The 17,883-nt window shown below is 36.3% G+C and overlaps 1 protein-coding gene across 50 annotated transcripts in view; it reads right to left on the bottom strand.

The window, feature by feature from the left end:
• The window catches only part of KCNMA1 (potassium calcium-activated channel subfamily M alpha 1), a 424,339-nt gene that overhangs the window by 64,008 nt on the left and 342,448 nt on the right, over window positions 1-17,883 (bottom strand). For 48 of the 50 annotated variants that reach the window (XM_038141591.1, XM_038141590.1, XM_038141595.1 and 45 more), the window contains one exon: window positions 5,327-5,420. In XM_038141591.1, the coding sequence (XP_037997519.1) occupies window positions 5,327-5,420 (94 nt within the window). Of the gene's footprint in view, window positions 1-5,326; window positions 5,421-9,671; window positions 9,966-17,883 lie in introns of all 50 variants that reach the window. The other 2 variants (XM_038141589.1, XM_038141592.1) reach the window with 1 other exon arrangement.

Below are 17,883 nucleotides of genomic sequence, written 5' to 3'. Positions count from 1 at the left end.
CCACTACAGTCTTTTTGAAACCTGGGTACCATACTTCAGATCAAGAAGCCAGTCCTTCAATAGAGAAATGGAAAGGAGACAAATTAAACAGGAAACCAAAATTACCAGTCCCATGTCTACCAATTACTATTGAGAGAGAATCAGGAGGCTAACAGACACTACCACCTATCATTTAAATAATTTAATTCTATAGTATTGTTAAAAACTGATGTCAGGCAACATGGTAATCACTGAACTACTTCTGTTGTTCCATAGTGAACTTGTAAAACAGAAAAACAGAATCAAGAAGTGAATTGTGCTATTATATACCTGCTGGATTGCAGCTTGGTTATCATTGCATATTAGCACTGCATTAAATCTGGATAGAAATTTGAGTACAAAATGGAAACTTCCAAGGCTGAGGGACATAAATATATACCATTGCTATGGTTCATCAGTGGGCTTTCACCTTTTAAAACCTTACCTTCATGTCTTGTTTAAGGGAGTCATGGAAAATGATCAGAGTCAACTTCTTTTATCAGTTTTGGCTTGAGAAATGCTTCCCTAGATCTGCCATCACTTTTTTTTTGTTTCTATGAGAAACCTCACAGTTTCATTTCATGGAAGGGTAGCACTATAATGGCAGAGGCAATGCATAATCATGCTGAGTGGCACTAGCAGAAATGTGTATGTACATTTAAGTGTATGTGACTTAGTGGGTGGATGAGGAGATAAATGTGCACAGCCATTGTTCATATACTTAAAATATTATATACAACTTCAGGAAAAAAGACAGGAGGTTTCCTCCTCAACTTCAGATAAATAATCTCATTAGGCTTCTGGAAATGTATGCCAAAGAGCTCACTTGTTTTTCTCTGTCATTTAGCTGGGTCTTGACAGTTTCTGAGCAAGTTTTATTGTTTGGTTGGGAATTATTTTAGATCCTCAATCAAAAAAATCCTCAGGCTTACGAAATTCTCCTTGGCAACACACTGAAAATCGAGTGTCCTCTGATGCCTCTGATTCTTATGTGATCAGGGACACTAATGATAATGACCCTTTGCTGAGTATGCTACTTGTCTAGAGGCCTATGTCAACTACACCACTACATCCAGAGTGGACAGGGACAAACTATTTGTTTGCTCTTCAGGCCCCTTGGGCCCTGTCATATGCTATTTGTTCTTGCATTAAGAGGTAGTTTGACTCAGCTGGGCTGACATTTCCTTCAAGTCAGTGTATTCCACTCAGGCAGTAGCAGCTACCAAAGCAATAAGTATAGACTTGAGGCTCAGCAACAATCATTTAAGTGGCTTTTTTGATTCATATCCAGGGCTTTTCACATTTTTACTGGTCATTCTGAATCCAAAATGACACATTTTTTTAAAAACTAGCTTTGCTATTTGATATTCACGCAACATAGCCTCCTTATAGTTACCGTGGCTGCTCATCAATAACATGCATCAGAACCTGCAAGTGAGATGATGAACAAGTACTGATATTGCTGCATGATACCAGAGGCATTGATCAGTTCTACTTTTCTTCTCCACCTCAGGAAGGATACCTGATATGTGATTACTCTCCCAGTCACAGCCTTCCTTCCTTTACCTTCCATTTCCTATTTAAATTTTAATTTTTACTGTAATAGGATGTCCTTGTGTTCACATCTTAACTAGAGGAATATATTTTCTCCTGTTGGAGTTTCAGTTATTTTAAAAAAGTATCCATGCTCTTGTGCATTTAATGGTACAGACTGATGTAAAACAGGTAAAAACAGTCAGGACAATGCTGAGTATTTTTCTGGTTAATTTGCATTTGTAGGTACTGTTGGAATTTGAAAGATTTGTTTCTGACTGATTAGACTCTTCTAGTATGGCATCAGTGTGATTCTGCTCATGCCATTTGATGTGATGCAGCATTCAGTTAGAACAGTGACTTCCTAAATGTGAGTCTACACCATCTGTGATGCACACAAAGAGCATTTGTATGTCAATTGTCTATTTATATCATTTAGCAATATATTGTAATTTAGAGTCATTTAAAAAGATGCCTCCAATCTATCTATCCATTTCATATTTGGTAATGCAGATTTCTACTTATGTGTTAGTAAATCTCAAAAACTCCCACTCTCAGACCACTGTCATGAGGTCCCAGGGAATCCCTGTGATACCAGTTCCATCCTCTGTTCTAATCCAGCAACACAAGAAGTCATGAAGTTTTGTCTCATAGCATAACACCCTCCATTCCTGTGGGAATCTAAAACCTATGCAGCATTTTCAACATTATCTTAACTTTAGGGCTGCTCAGAACGATTCAAAAGTCACAATTTGGATTTCAATTTATTACTGAATTTTTCACATATTTGTTTTTTTCATACTCCAGACTTCTTGTCTATCCAGGCTCCTTCTAGATCCTCTGGATCTAAAACCACAGCTGAGAAAAAGTTTGCAAAGTAGCCAGCTATTTCTGGGCAGGTGGGACAGGGGCAAAGCTAACTTGAAAAAGGAGTTTTTAAAGCAAATTTACAAAAAAACATCTAAAGATAAATATCAGCTACAGACATGACAGTGCTTTAGCTGATTTACCTCTTGGGTACTTCTAGCTGACATGCACTAAAGATTTCTGGGCAGGAAAGCAAGTACCTGTCACTTTCTGTAATTTACAGGGATACAAAATAGCAGATTATACAGTCCACCTTTGTTCCAGAGAGAAGCAAAGAGTTTGACCATTACAAACAAATCTTAACAGAGCTCTCTTCTGATTCAATCCACTTTGTCTTTTCTAGCACCTTAAACCAAAGTTAAGTCAGTGCAGATAAAGCGTAAAACGAAGAGACGGTTGGGTCTGGGGAGAAGCTGAGGGTGCGAACACTGGGCTGGAGAATAAATTTAGCAGCAAAAGAGAAGAAGAAGAAAACAATGTCTGGATTTGGAAGCCTGGCAAGTTCTCCACTCACTGCTCAACCTGTGTTTAGCAATTCTGATGTGCTACTGAGCAGACAGCTCAGGCTCAGGACGACTACTCTCCCTCAGTCCCTCTTCAGCAGGCAATGAAAGCAGGCTGTACTTTGAAAATCTTCCCCCATCATGCAAACTGACACAGGCATGCTTTTCAAAAACCCACAGCCAATCTGTTGATCATTATTTATTTACAAAGGCCTTCGGGCAGAAAGTCCTGTAAAAACCATACTTGATACGGTATACACTAGCTTTATCTGCTTGTGGAAAAAAGTACCCCTAAGGCTACCTCAAACCATCACTTTCTATTGCACATAAAATGTACCATGTAACACTAAAGTATTTAATATATATGGTATAATATATCTACAGGAAAGGCATTTGTGTAGAAGTATGTTACCCTGTATTTGGTAATTTGATGTTTTGCTGAAGGCTATGACTTGAAAAAGCCTGCACCTAGTACAGAGGACCTGTCATCTCAGTACCCAAGAGCCAATAGAATAAAGAAGTACCCTTAAGCAGCAAAACTTTGACACAGCTTTGAAGCATATGAAAACAGTATAACTCCCCAGAATTATTATTACTCAAGATCAAAGAAATGAGGCATACTTTACATAGCAAACAGGGACAGTGTGTTCAGCTCCTTCTCCCTCTCTCACTTGCTCCCTTTCTTTTTACTTCTACTTCCCCAAAATTAGAATCTGGGAGAAGGTGAGGGGGGGAATCTCCACATGTTTAAATTTTAAGCAGTTAAAACAATTAGCACCAGATCAGAGGACTGTCCAAAGGTAAGTAAATTGAAAACTATGCTAGCTTGACAACTGGCACTATAAAAATGAGAAGTTTGCCAGTATGCTCATTTTATTCTTCCTCATAAACTGTAAACAAGCATGTAAATCAGTGTCATATGGGCAAGACTGAGCTAACAGGAAGGCAGAGAACTTTTAATGACACATTCTACAGAAATAGATGGTCAATAGGGAAAAAAAAAAGCCACAGCTGGGTGCTTTTTCCCTCTGTGAATCAATCTCACTTTTGGTTCTGTAGTCTAAAAAGAGATGAAGACGATTTGTTGAAGTTATGTCCTTGAATATGCCCTATATTGCAGAAACAATAAACAAATATGGATGCTTCTGTAACTGCCCAAAGAAAATTCCAGTAAAGTGACTGAAATACAAAGAGAAATATCACCTACCTGCATCCAGAATCGTTACAGGAACAAGATCATTGTCAACAAAAATCATAAGAGATTTTATTTATGGAAAGGACTATATATTTGTATCAATTTTTTTTTTCACTTAACCTCTGTGAGCAGACACAGTTATACACACATAAATCTCAAATTCCATGAATGTGTCTGTTTATATATGCAAATAAGTTTACATTTTCTGGGTATGTGTACATATATACACACATAGAGTGGAAAATCTCTGCTATGGTATTTATGGATACAATTATGGACTGAGGGTCTAGCCTGGATACATAGGATATGCAAAAACACAGCAGAAGCAGCCTTGTTGGAAACTATATCTACTATGGGATCCAATTTTGACTGAGTTAAGCAGGTAAGAGGCAAAGCACAGTGAGATAGAATGCAAATCACATAATGTTTTAATAGATTACAATTTCTTGTTGCAGTTCTACTTTTAACAAATGTCTTAGAGGTAATTTGTCCTATAAAAGTAAACTACATGTACAAAGGAGTACTATTGTAAAATAATGTACACATAGCAACAGGGGAAAATATCACTAACAAGATGCTGTTTTCATCACCCACTTTTAGAGTATATACTACCCTCTTAAAAATCTCTGTATTTCATAATTAATGTGCTTTTAGCTTGACTAAAACTGTGTTAGTTTTGAACTTTGCTTCGGCAAGTACATATATTATTAGACTTTTTCATCAGTCTAAATCAATTAACAGAAATTTGATTTCAATCGACAGGATAAAAGGAAGGTAATATTCAGGTTCATTTTTGATTGTGATGATACATCTCACATATGGCCTTAAGTACAGAAAACAGTACTCAGAGGGAATCCAACAAAAAGAGAATTGCCTGAGGCAAACTAACCACATGAGTTCCCCTGATTGGTTAGTGCTATCATTAGTGCCACTGCTGTTTAAGAACTACACATGGACAGGACAGGGTGACAGCTAAGACTTTAAAGCCTATGTATTTTTCAAACAGCTTTTCAAACTGTTTTTCATGACAGAATTTTTTTTCAGCTCTATCATTAACTGCTGACAAGCTGACAGAATAAATACTTCAGCCTTTCAGAAACCATCTAACAGTCTTTTTTTTTCACCCCCTCCCCTTATTTTTGATGTGGGGGGAGGAGAGGAGGAAGGAAGAAAGAAAGGAGATGAAGATATGAGTTTCTTACAGTCTTACCTCATCAGTTTGGGTGAGGAGTTGGGTGAATTTCGCATGCCTCCATTTCGCTGCTTTTTTTTGGGTGATAGTGTCGACGGCTGCTCATCTTCAACTGGAAATATAAGGAACTCATGAGATTAAGTACTGCTCTGAGTGCAATATGAAATACAAGTGAAGTAGCAAAGAACACACACTCTATGTCCATTCACGCACTGATACTTCATTGCTAACATAGGCCAACAGTAATAAAAGTCAAATACATGTTAGTCAAAGAGATTGGTTTGAAGGAGAGGCAGAGAAGAATACCAGGGTTTTGAACACAGGCGTTCAAATTGGTTTCATACTTCAAAAACAAAGGCGGGGGAACCACATTCGGGTTATTCTTAGAGTTATTATCAGTTAATCTGCGCTACAGAAAAATAGAATTAGTGCTCTGCTGTATTCCCAGACAGATAAAAGTACTATTTTCAATATCAACATAACAGCTGCCAGCCTGCTTTTGCTAATGAACTAGACACCAGTTGGTTCTCGCTCCTCACATGCCAAACAACAGAGTCTTCATGAAGAGATGTAAAATATTCAATGCCTTGATGTTCAATGATTCAGTTAGTCGGGAATGTGAATGCAGCCTGCCATTGTGCACAGATCTCCAGCACAAGTCAGACCTCATCGCTCTACTCTCCTCCCAAAACGGAGTTTTAACAGGAGTGAACAGAATGAGGTTGAATGGAAGTGGGGAGACAATACCTGTATAACAGAGAATGCACGTGTTATGCAATCTTTTAATGAGGATGAGGTGCATTTTCAAGGACACGTCAATTTCCAGATAGAAAATCACTTATGGTTTTGTCAGTCATAAACTACTCTTGGATAGCTTATGTCACAATATGTATTGTTTAAACAAGTGCAGCTTCCTAAGAACTCATTTATAAGAATTAGCCACCATCTTTACTGATTTGAGATTGTAACTGCACTTCATAATCTCTATGTAACTTTTACATGTACTATCAAAGGGAATTAACTCATGCCTGCTTTCTCAGGTTCATACTAATGCTAAGTTATTCTGGTACAAAGAAGAAAAAATAAACTTTTTACCATCCTACTGTTAACTGAAAATTAATTAGAAGATAATATAACTGTTGCCTACGAAGCTATTACTTTAAAGATAAAAGTAGTAGTAGTAGTAGCTGCTATGTTAAAAGAGCTTAGTGCACATTAGCAGTGCACAAGCAGAGGTTGAGAAAAAAATACTACTTGCAATAAGATACTTAAGAAAAACAACAAAAATGGGATATATGTCACCTGCACCAGACTTATCTGTGAAGGAATGAAGCAATAGCCTTTTGTTATAACTCTCTTCTGACACTTTTTTATTATGGACTGCGTTCCAGCCTACCACCTCTGTCTGTTTGCCCAAGCCTGCTATGGAACTTCATTTTGCCTTGGTCAACACCAAAGGGCTGGGCCCTGAAAAGACAGATTCTGCTCTCTTTTAGATGACCTGGCATCATCTAGAACAAGCAAGTCACAACCAAAGAAAGCTCTGCAAAGAGAAAAAAACAAACCAAAGCAACCAAACAAAGCTAAGCCTAAAATAAATGTGCCAAAGAGTGGTGTAAAAGATAATACTTAGATCAGAACAATGACCGTCTGATAATGATTTAGTCACTAAGTTTCTTCTCTTCTTGGGCAGCATCCCTAAAGAGAAAGGAATTTTCTTCTCATTTGACTTTTCTTTCTTTTCCCAAATCAAAGTCCTATAGTGTAAATGCTTATTGATGGTTATTATTATCAAATGCCTCTCAGCCAAATTTGGCTGAGAAATAAATAAGCCCACAGAAAATTCTCAAAAATACAGAAATTGAAATTTTCTCTCTGTGACAGTTTGCACATATTAAACTAGATCACTTCAGTATTTAGCTACGTGTACCGTGAAGTGAACTTGCACAGAATAGGTTTTTTGGTAATATTTTTGCAGCTCTGATTGCAAAACAGTGCAAGTCTTTGTGCTTTTCAGAACACCCTCTTCAAATTATTCTCTTGAAAATGGCCTAGTCTTGTTTTAAACTTCTCTACCAAAAAGTTATTTTCATGCTATTCCACACAGACAATAGCTTTCAAGATATCCACTGTGCTCTCTTGTTCTTTACTGTATATAAATATTCAGTTCCACCACTTAAAAGATCAAATGAACAAGAATCATGCAAAATGTTCCTTCCAGAAAACAACAAATTATCTATTTTGCTCTCTTGGGAATGAAAATTCTAAATTTCATTCAAATTAATCTGTTACCATGGGATTACAGAATGTTTGTCCAGAGATGCAGTATGGTACCACAAGGGTGTTACACAATTTTAGAAGTTCAAGGAAGATACACATCCATCAGGACCATAGGCAAAAATCTTACAGTAACACAAGTCAACTGGAGATAATATAACCAGAAATATTTCTCTGCACAAGAGAAAACAATATTAAAAATAATATTTTTCCAAGTTTTCAGCTAGCTAATAAGACTCCTGTCTGATCCTTTCAAATTCTGAAAGTTAATACAATCAAGATGTTTTTGTACTATATGGTCCAACATTTGTGTTCTGCAGTGCTGCCAGGTGATGCTAACCGGCCGCCCAATTAAAGTCAAAATCTTACTTTGTAACCATTCAAAATAACAACTTCTAGAAGTATATTTCTAGCAATCTGCACTTGTTACTGGTACTGCATCTGCAATAAATAAGCTTCCTTTTCGGATATGCGCTTGTCATATTCAAATTATGTTACTGTTACCAGTTGCCTGCAAAGCCCAAGGTTGGCATGGCTCATCAGCTAATACCTGTTAGCAAAGCCTTCTGAGGGATCCCAATTTGTTGCTTAACCAAGAAAGCCATTTATTCTCATTGTAGCAATGGAAGTAGATCTATATTAATCATATGACAGAAAATCAAGTTTTATTTTTCATTGAAATCTCTGCACAGAGTTTACAGGGCATCTGCTGTTTAGCAACACAGCTCCATAGGAATGGGGGAAGGGAACACATGAAGTTGAAATATGTGAATAGTATCTAATGGACACTATTACCATTGGCTTGGTTCCCAAAAATGTCGCAGTGATAACTCACAAGTGGTTTCTTAGTGGTATGTAGGATATAAAACATATTTAATTATTATCCTTCAGATACTCCTATCAATTTCCTGCCTATTTAGAGAAGTGGATCTAGCAAAATTTTTAGTAAAGTTATTAAAAATTTTCGTTCCATGGTTTCTGTGTTTGCATTAATTTAAAAGGGAATCTTAAATTTGCTTGTTCTTATAAAAGACAAACATATTTCCATAGTGGCACTGTGATATATGACAAATAAATTCTGATATTGTATGTTTACTTTTGTTAATGAGTCCCCATTTTTTATGTCTTTATACTACAGGATTTGTATTAACTACAGCCATATTATGTTACGCAGACTTTTTTTACTGCTTTCATGAAACCTGGAAGTTCAAGAATTGGACATAGAGTTTTATAGATTTGGAACTCAATTCATCCTCTGAGTTCTAATAACATTCAAGAGCTTGTTTGCACATCCCTAAGTATAACACTTATTGTACTGCTGTAACAACCCAGAGCTCACTTGTCTAATAACAGTTTTGCAGTTCAGGAACACTCAATGCTAAAAAAATGTCAGGCGAGTCTAATGAGGCTTCAGACACTCAGTTTTATGCTGGAGTTTAATTTAAAGTTACACTGATGTTTTAACATGTTTGCTTATTCTTGAGTGAAGAGTGTTCATTATTTCAATGACATAACCTCCAGACAACGTTCCATGAATTGGTTTAAGATGTGCTGGTAATTTTAACAGCCTTAATGTGGAGCTGAACATCTGTAACAACATATTCCTTGATTTTTATCCTCATTTTTAAAGCAAAACAAAGGGAAAGTCTTCCCAAACAGTGGACAAGTTCATAACTTTTTTCTTTGTTATTTTCTAACTATTTTTAAAATGTCACTTGTCTCCTTGACTGCCTTTCCCAGGTCACTAGCTGAACTAGTTTACAGATGCTTTTTTAGACACTAAAAAGAGCTGAAATTTGAAATAGCATCAATGAACATGAACTGGGATACCTGGTAAGTTCATTCTGCCTAGCATGTAAATGCTTCAAAGCAATTAAATCCTTTGAAAGGTAAAGCACAAACCACCCAGAAACATTAGTTGGCTAGCTATCTCGATTAACTTATTAATCACCACATCTGGAGAAACCCACATCTGTAAGCACTTAACAGAGCATTAGTAATGTCATAGTCACATTGAAAACAGACTGCAAACCCATGCACAAACCATTCTGTATTGCCTTATGCATCCAGCTACTGGGCTACCTACGGAGATCTTGGTTCAGCCCAGGCTTTTGGGAATGGTAGCGGTATTTTACAGGCAAGCTGAGTGCCCTTTGCAATCTACAGTAGGTAGATTTTCCTTGTTCAACAGAACTCAGTAAGTTAAGGTGCAGCAGCGAGGGGTTGTTGGGTAGGAAGAGGCTCCCTTTACGGTTATTAACAAGTGGAACAGGTTCCGGGATTCCTTCAGTGGACTTGGCATCAATCAATGCATTAGTAGTTGCATTCTTGAACTGATACGAACATTTTGGGTAACTTGATCTAGCTGCATTCTTTACTTCTAAATAATAAGAAAAAATTTAAATTAATTTCTTTGTATTAAAAAATATTTAAAACCACAGGCATGAATCAATTTTGATATTATGTGGAAATACAGATATTAAAGCTTAAGGTATCAGTTCCAACAGCAGAAATAAAGGTTTATACCTGCAGCTTTCTTATGTTGGTTTTTTTTTCCCCTCTAAAAATGACTCTTTATAAAAGAATACTTATAGAAGGATTATTCAACAATATTATCACCTTTAAGCAATAATCCCATCCTAGGGTAAGTATGTCTGAGGCAATACTTATTTCCCCATGTTGATAAGGGCTTTGAGATTTACTATCTGTGGAAGATGTTTATTTCTTTGAAACTACTGAAAATGACAGGGGAGGTAAAGCACTCTGCTGCTATTAAAATAAATAAGGAATCATAGAAAACATAAGGTCACCACTTCAAAATTGTGCAAGCATACTTATGGAATTAAACTGATTCTAAGGAACACACATAAAAATTGTTGAGTATTCAACAGTGCTGCATACTGTAAATTTCAGGAGGTCATACACAGTACCTCTGAAAAGAAAGTTAAGAAATTCAATTTCCTAAATATGGATTTAGCTTAAAACTGTGATTCTTTGTCTTCCACTGATAATATATCAAGGCTATTTAAAAACTACCCCATCTACTAATACCTCTAACAAACGGCACCCTCAGTAAAAACCAACAACAAAATATTTTTCTGGTAAAAACATGCAATAAAGGTCTTCTCCTAATGCTTGTTTCATTCTGAATGAGTATAGTATAGAGAAGAAGGTATATAACAGAGCTGCTAAGACCTTATTATTGGTTATATATAATAAAGTAAGAAGTTTAGGTAGGGAGTAGTTGGGGGGCTGATAAACTTGCAGCATTATTTCCATATGTTTCAATTGCCTTAAAGACTCTATGGAGAACATTGAGCAGAGAGTAGAGGCAAAGTATTTGAGGTCAGCATGTTTTTTGGGATCTTTGTTTAGTTTACCACCAGCTAGAAACACCATCTGGTAACAGGAAAGATAAGAAAATAGCATTCCCATGCTTGCCATTTTTCTTCAAGCACAAAATCTGCCTCTCTCATGAAAAAGGTGAGTATAGGAATTACAAGAGTCATTTGAAGGTACCTTTTAACAGGGTTGAACTGGTTGGTGGCAAAGCACCCTTTCCAATTAAATGACCTTTTGATGGCTTGCTACTATTCTGAGGTAGATTGAAAAATTAGTGAGAAAACAACTAAAGCCTAATTTATGATACTATTCTGATTTTTTACTAAAAGAAGTAACATAATAATAATAATAATAATAATAATAATAATAATAATAATGCATACTCACCAGAGTTCACATGTATTTAAAATCAGAGGAGAGCATATATCTTTGATTAGCAATAATGCCACAAAAATAAAATATACATTATAAAATATTGAACACACTACCTGAAAATTGTCAATTTTACCTCAGAGTTACTGGGTTTTTTATCAAGTTTTGTACTTCTACTTTTGATATTCCTCCAAGTGAAATAATTTTCACATTAAAAAATATATCTGCAGAGAACTACCTCCCTACATGTCACTGGTCAAGCATGTATTTGAAGGCCTTGATATGCATCAACTCAGTTCTATTTTGAAAGTGCAGATAATAATACTGGAAATAATCTTTAAAAATCCACATGCTGTATCAAAGTATCTTCACATGAAATAGAAGAAGACCAGAATATATTAAGCTTATCAACCCTTTAATCAAGTTGTAAGAAACACCATAATCTTTTTACAATCTCTTCTGGAGTTCAATAAGTGATGGTTTCAGATATCAGACCTGACTATTAAGCAATAACCTTCCATAGCAGTGTATGTTTTATGGCATATTCCATGCAGACAAATTCAAGCTTTCCTAAGATTTTGTGCTTGCAGTGGCACAGCATGTGTCAGAACAAAAATACTTGTCTTTTGGTATGGCTTCATATCTGTAGGTTGGCATAATATTTAATAGTACCACATGATCTTGTTCAGCAGGAAGGCAGACTGAGCTGCTTAAAACCTAGAGTTAACTTCCCCTTACTTCCAACAGGTACTATCACTGAGCATGGGCATAACAAGTTGCCAATATTTTTGGTCACATTATTCCAGATTTAAAAGTTCTAACTACTGGTTTCATCCCATGACTTCTAGCCTCCTGCCTCGAGAGCTTAGATCAAAGTGGAAGAAGCCCCACAGTGGACGAGTCATGAAATTCTTTGTACATAGGACGATTTTCTTTCTTATTCCAATAGTTTATGGCCCAAGTCTTTTTACTCAATCTTCAAAAGCAAGGATTACAGAATAATATCTGAATGACCTATCTTTGGTAGAGATAATAATCTCTTTCTCCTTTCCTCCTAAAATTACATATATTTTTTACCACAGAAGAGTGAAACTGGTTACTCTTTGTGTAAATAGCCTGTCATGCTGTAGATGCACACTGTGCCACACACATGGGGCTGTGAGAATACACCCTGAACTACATGGGCAAGCACAGAGCTTTTGGATGAAGCAGTTCTGTACAACCAGGTGAGAAGCACAGGTCAGCTTCAGCAGATACAGACTATAGTGTGCAGAACCTAAACTACTTATGGAGCATTCCCCTATTCAGCAAAGACAGTTTATTTTTATTAATAATTTCTTTAAAATCTGATTGGGTTCTTGCACTATTGTGTGGGCTGATTTCCATAAAAAACATATCTGGGAAATAGAGATTGCTGTTAATTCTATGGAACTAAATACATCCGTACATATTGTCACTGCCTCACTAGGTTTGGCAATCAAACTGTCTGGATTGGGGTAATTTGTCGTACCACTGTGCAACAGCAAATAACAGCCACCAAATCCACCAGGGTTCTTTTCCAAGTATGGGATGAGTTTTGCACCACCAAGTCTACTAAAACAGGACTATTTTTCTATTCATAGTTAGATTAATTTATTTTTATGTAGCATGACATATGACTTTATTTTCAATGCAAACAGTCACAGGCCTGCATTGTTTATGCTGCCTAAGTTCCTTAGAACTGTTCAGTACATTTTTATGTATCCATAAGGCATTATTATTACCTAAGAATACTTTGAGAGCCATTTTGAAAGCAAATTTTAAACTACTTTTTGAGAATGGCAAACTGTAAGGAACAGGATAAAAGTAGAGTAAGGGTAAGAAATTCCATTTTCTGTAGTATTTTCTAATTGCACCCTGGGTGAACACAATCTACTTTTAATAAATGCTGTACAGAATTTGCCCAGGAAGCCTGTCACCATTAGAGAGATAAAAAATAATATGTATAAAATGTGATATATTAATGCAATTGTAAAGGTATTTTGAAGTTGCATATATTCCTATTCCTTACCCCCACCCTCAGGAACTCCCTTTCAAGCTCAATGAATATACACTTGCCTACAGACTGCGTTAGGGAATCATGCCTGTTTCTATTTCTATACATTTTATTTATTATAATGAAGATAATTTGAATTGCAATCTGCAACTCCCTGAACATTTTTAAAACAACAAATGTAGTTAAACTAATGCCTGTGGCAATCTCTATTTATTCTTTGTGAGCATACACTTGCCACAACTTAAAACTGGGCTGAGCTTTAATTTAAATGTAACAAGGCAGAATACCAGTACAGTGCTTTCAACAAAATGGCTGAAACTGGCTTCAGCATGATTTGCCTGGAAGGGAAGATGAAAATGTGTTTTAAAGGAGAAAAAATATCCTGACCAAAACCAGACATTCTAAACAACCACCACCGATACCCAGAGCTCCTCTCCTCCCCCATCTCTATCAGCTACAAGGCTTTCAGCACTGTTTTTCACCAGACACTAGCACAGTGTTTTCCTTCATAGTCAGCCATCAGCCAGAGCTGTCACTTGCAGATACTTCATTTTTGTTTCAGTCTAATTCATACTGCACCCCCTTAATCTCTGTAGTGAGTAATGCCATGTCACTGTGAAGATATGTCAGATCCAGCATTAGAAATACAGAGAGTGTTTCTAACAGTTAAACTATCTTGCTTTGAAGAAATATTTTATTTCTCCCCCCAACTTAACCAATGTCTTTCTCCTGAACATCTTCCAAGCTGACCTTCAAAGGAGCAGTCACCGTTCTGCAATCTGGCTCAGCTTTCATGGGGTGGGGGATGAAGGCAAGCTGCAGCCCTGTATTACTAAATGCAAATAATCAATATGTTGATTGAGCTTTTGGCTACCAGAGCTCTTTTGATGGGAGTGACAGCGAGCATGACTTGCCTCATTCAATGACAAGCCTGTTTAGACTTTTTTCTACCTACCACTTTGTGAATCAGGCAACTGAAAATACCCACAGCAATTCCTCCAAACTGTCAGCTATTGCTGTGATTCCACCCAGCACCCCCTGTACAAGACAACAGATTAACCATTAGGCTAGATATGTTGAAAATATACAGCTTCAACCTTTCCTCAGCTAGCTCAGAGCGATGTATGGATGATTATTTCAACCGTCAGCTGCCGCATAGACTTAAACCCCTGCACAATAACTCCTGGATTCATCTGCCCCTTGTCAAACTTGCACAGCTTTAGTTTGAGCATACATAGTGTGGCAGTTTCACTGCGGATCTAGAATAATCCAGACGGCTGCTGTCTCTTTGTTAACAGGAAGCTAAACTGATGAGTTTGTAATGCATTTCTTATCAAAGGTAGTTTCAAAAAAGAAAATGTGCCAAATCAGTTGGGGTTGGAATTTAGCAGAGTATTGGAATATGATTTAATCAAAATATTTGTTATTTGTTAGGAAAAAAAAAAACACCCCACATTATTCATCCTCTAAAAATCATGTTATGCCAATGAACTATTTATTCAACAAATTTACTTGATTTTTTTGGTGGTAACAGATGTAATGAAATCATTGACTAGAAACTACAATATAATGGTGCTTGATGAGATACAAGAATGTTAATTTTAGAAACTGTGGAGCAGCATTCACTTGGTGTCTGAAATGGTAATTCAAATGAAACAGACTTGCTGCTTTAGTTTCTATGTGCATTACAAACCCAGGGAAATGCATTTCATTCTGTTTTTTTAATACAAAAAGATATGCTGCATACCTACGCACTAGCACCATTAGAAAAGCAGGTGAGGCTGGCTTTTAGTTGCAGTGTGTGCCACTTAAAGCAGATAAAACATCAAGATCCAAGAATGTCAAGAATGCATCATCAGAACATTTTGCAAATACTGAATGGTGCTTACATGAGACATTCTCTTTGAAATTGCAGATCAAGAAACATTTCTTTTATTTTCTGCCCTCTTTTTGTCCCAGGCTTGTACTTTTTGGTTACAGGCACATAAAATTTCAAAACAAATGTATTGTTTCTACTATTTTTTCTTTTTTTTTTCCTTTTTCATTCTATTAGTATCCAATACTTAAATTTTGTATTAATAATACATGGTCTTTCAGTCTTAATTATACTCCCACATTAAGAACTGAAATTCAGCTACAGATATATTTCTCATCTTTGCTTTCCATTGAATGCTGAAAAAAAGACAGTTACCAGCAAATGTGGAATCTTGCCATGCTGGATCCTTTCTGTTATTAATTTAAGATGGCTGCTCTGATAGTCAGTGAAATCAATATAGACTTTAAGTTCCTGATCTTTTAGAGTAACATGTATATAGAATGAAAAAAATAGACTACATAGGAGTTTGGAAACTCACAAAACTTATAACTTGAATTTTTTGGTGAAAAAGGTCTGGCATATGGATTTGCACCATTTGTACTTGTTTTTAAGAGTAGAGAAATTCCCTAAGGTTACCATAGAAATATGGTTTTTTCTTTCTTTGCTCCTCCAGTTTAATTCAATAACATAACTAATATGAATGCTGTACCACTTATTATCACTTCTCTGTTACTATGACTTCAGCAAAGGAGTGGTTTAAGGCTTTCCAAACTGCGGTTGATCCAAAGTCCACTAACGTCAGAAAAAATATTTACACAGACTTCAGTGGACGTTCAATCAGGAGCTGTTCATACCTCATGTATATGATGTCATAAATGGGAAGCAAGCCTTTCTCATATATACAGCATTTTACACTCATCGGCATGTGCAATTTTGAGAAGAAAGGCTTCTGATTTCATGGATCTGATTTCTCGTTCCAATACAGAGGTATATAGACAATAGGACACTATTTGTACATAACAAACATCTTCTCTATTCCCTGCCAAGTTTGCATTGTAGGAAAAAAAGCTGCTTCAATTCCTAATCAAATGCTAATTTATATTTAGACTAAGTCATAGATCCATTGAACCTTGAACATATTTTTTAAATCAAATTTTAGTATTCTCGCATACATTTTTCTTGATTTTTTGTCTTCATCCTCCACTGCCTTTTCAAATTATGATTCACTCTGTAATTGTTTATTCAAGTCATTATACTGTTATTGGAAAACTGTCAAATGAAAAGTTAAAAAAAAAAAAGCAAAGCATCAGTGGACTTGTTTTTCCCTCCTGTCCATTTAATTGTCCAATTGACTTCTCCACATGCCCTATCCATACAGAATGTAAAGTTTGTTTTGGGAAAGGGCAAAGAAATGGAGATATCCCTAAACCGTAGAACTTAAACCAGAACATGGTTTGTTTTCAGGGGGGTCTGCTCTCCAGACAAACATCAACGTGAAGGGAACTAACTTTGTCTTTTGAGAGTGCACTTTGGAGAATAAGGAAAGTCAAAGTGTCTCATTGGTATGGCAAGTGTAAATATGCTGAGTTAAATTTTAAATTTTGTTACCTCATTATAACAAGCTGTTCTGCTCTGAACATGGAGGAAGAGCTACAGAAAATGTTACCCCATGTGTCAGAAAAGAGCTGTTCAGGCCCTGTGTTTCCCACCAAGTCACAACCAGCTATGGCACTGTGATTTTGGAGCCCCAGCTGCTGTCTACAGCACAGCAAAGTACAAAAAGATTGCTCAAAGCCACATGTTAACATTTTAACAGACTACCTGATGATCCCATGGCTACAGGCAGAGGATTGGGAATCTCCTGACTGGGATTTAGTTTTACCACTGATCTTGGGTTACCCAGCATTGGGGGGCTCACTTGCAGTCAATTCTGTTTTAAAGGATTTTATTACTCACAGATCTTGTTAGAATTCAAGTGACCAAATGATGTGAAATTGTGGCTGTTAATCTCTAATTTTCTCAGATCTAGCAGATGTAAGACTGTGATGTTGCTACTGCTCCTTGAAAAGTACATTTGGAATACATTCCATAAAAATACACAATATTCATATGTGATACTGTTATTACAGTGTTTGGTGGTTTGGATTTTTTTTTATTAGACATGGAAGTGTGCCTCTAACATTGAATAACTGTAACATCCTTTTTATTTCTGTGTTTCTACTTCCCTTCCTTAAAAAAATAGCGTCAATAAAAGGGCACTGATTTCCTTATGAATGGCCCTTTCACAGTTCCCCAAGGTGTGACATGTAAAGCCAAAACATCTTTGGGAGATTCCTTAGCAGCAGCAACACAGAACAAATTATAATATTCCATGCATTGTCATAGACTATCCTTGTTTCAATGCATAGCAACCCAAATTGTATTATCCTTTGTCCTATTGCCTCAAAGAAGATTTTGACACCAACTATAAGGGACACAGAGGAAGAAGATGCAACACTAGCAAGGGCACACTGTAGTTATGTAGTTCTGCTAAACTGTAGAGCAATCTGTCTTGTTTTTACAAAGTTAAGGAAGTTTCCCCTTTGTGACTAAAAACACTCACAATCTGATCAGTCACTGCAGAAAACAGTGAAGTTCTACTTGTGGACAAAAAAATAAGCTACTATTAAAAAAAAAATCTAAATTTGAAAGGCCACTCATCATTGTGCCTATGATCTCTTTACTCTTTACACT

Source organism: Motacilla alba, chromosome 6, assembly GCF_015832195.1.
Source record: "Motacilla alba alba isolate MOTALB_02 chromosome 6, Motacilla_alba_V1.0_pri, whole genome shotgun sequence".
Taxonomy (NCBI): Eukaryota; Metazoa; Chordata; class Aves; order Passeriformes; family Motacillidae; genus Motacilla; species Motacilla alba.
The sequence above is the reverse complement of the archived record's forward strand: the minus strand, read 5'-3'. Positions and strand labels throughout refer to the sequence as shown.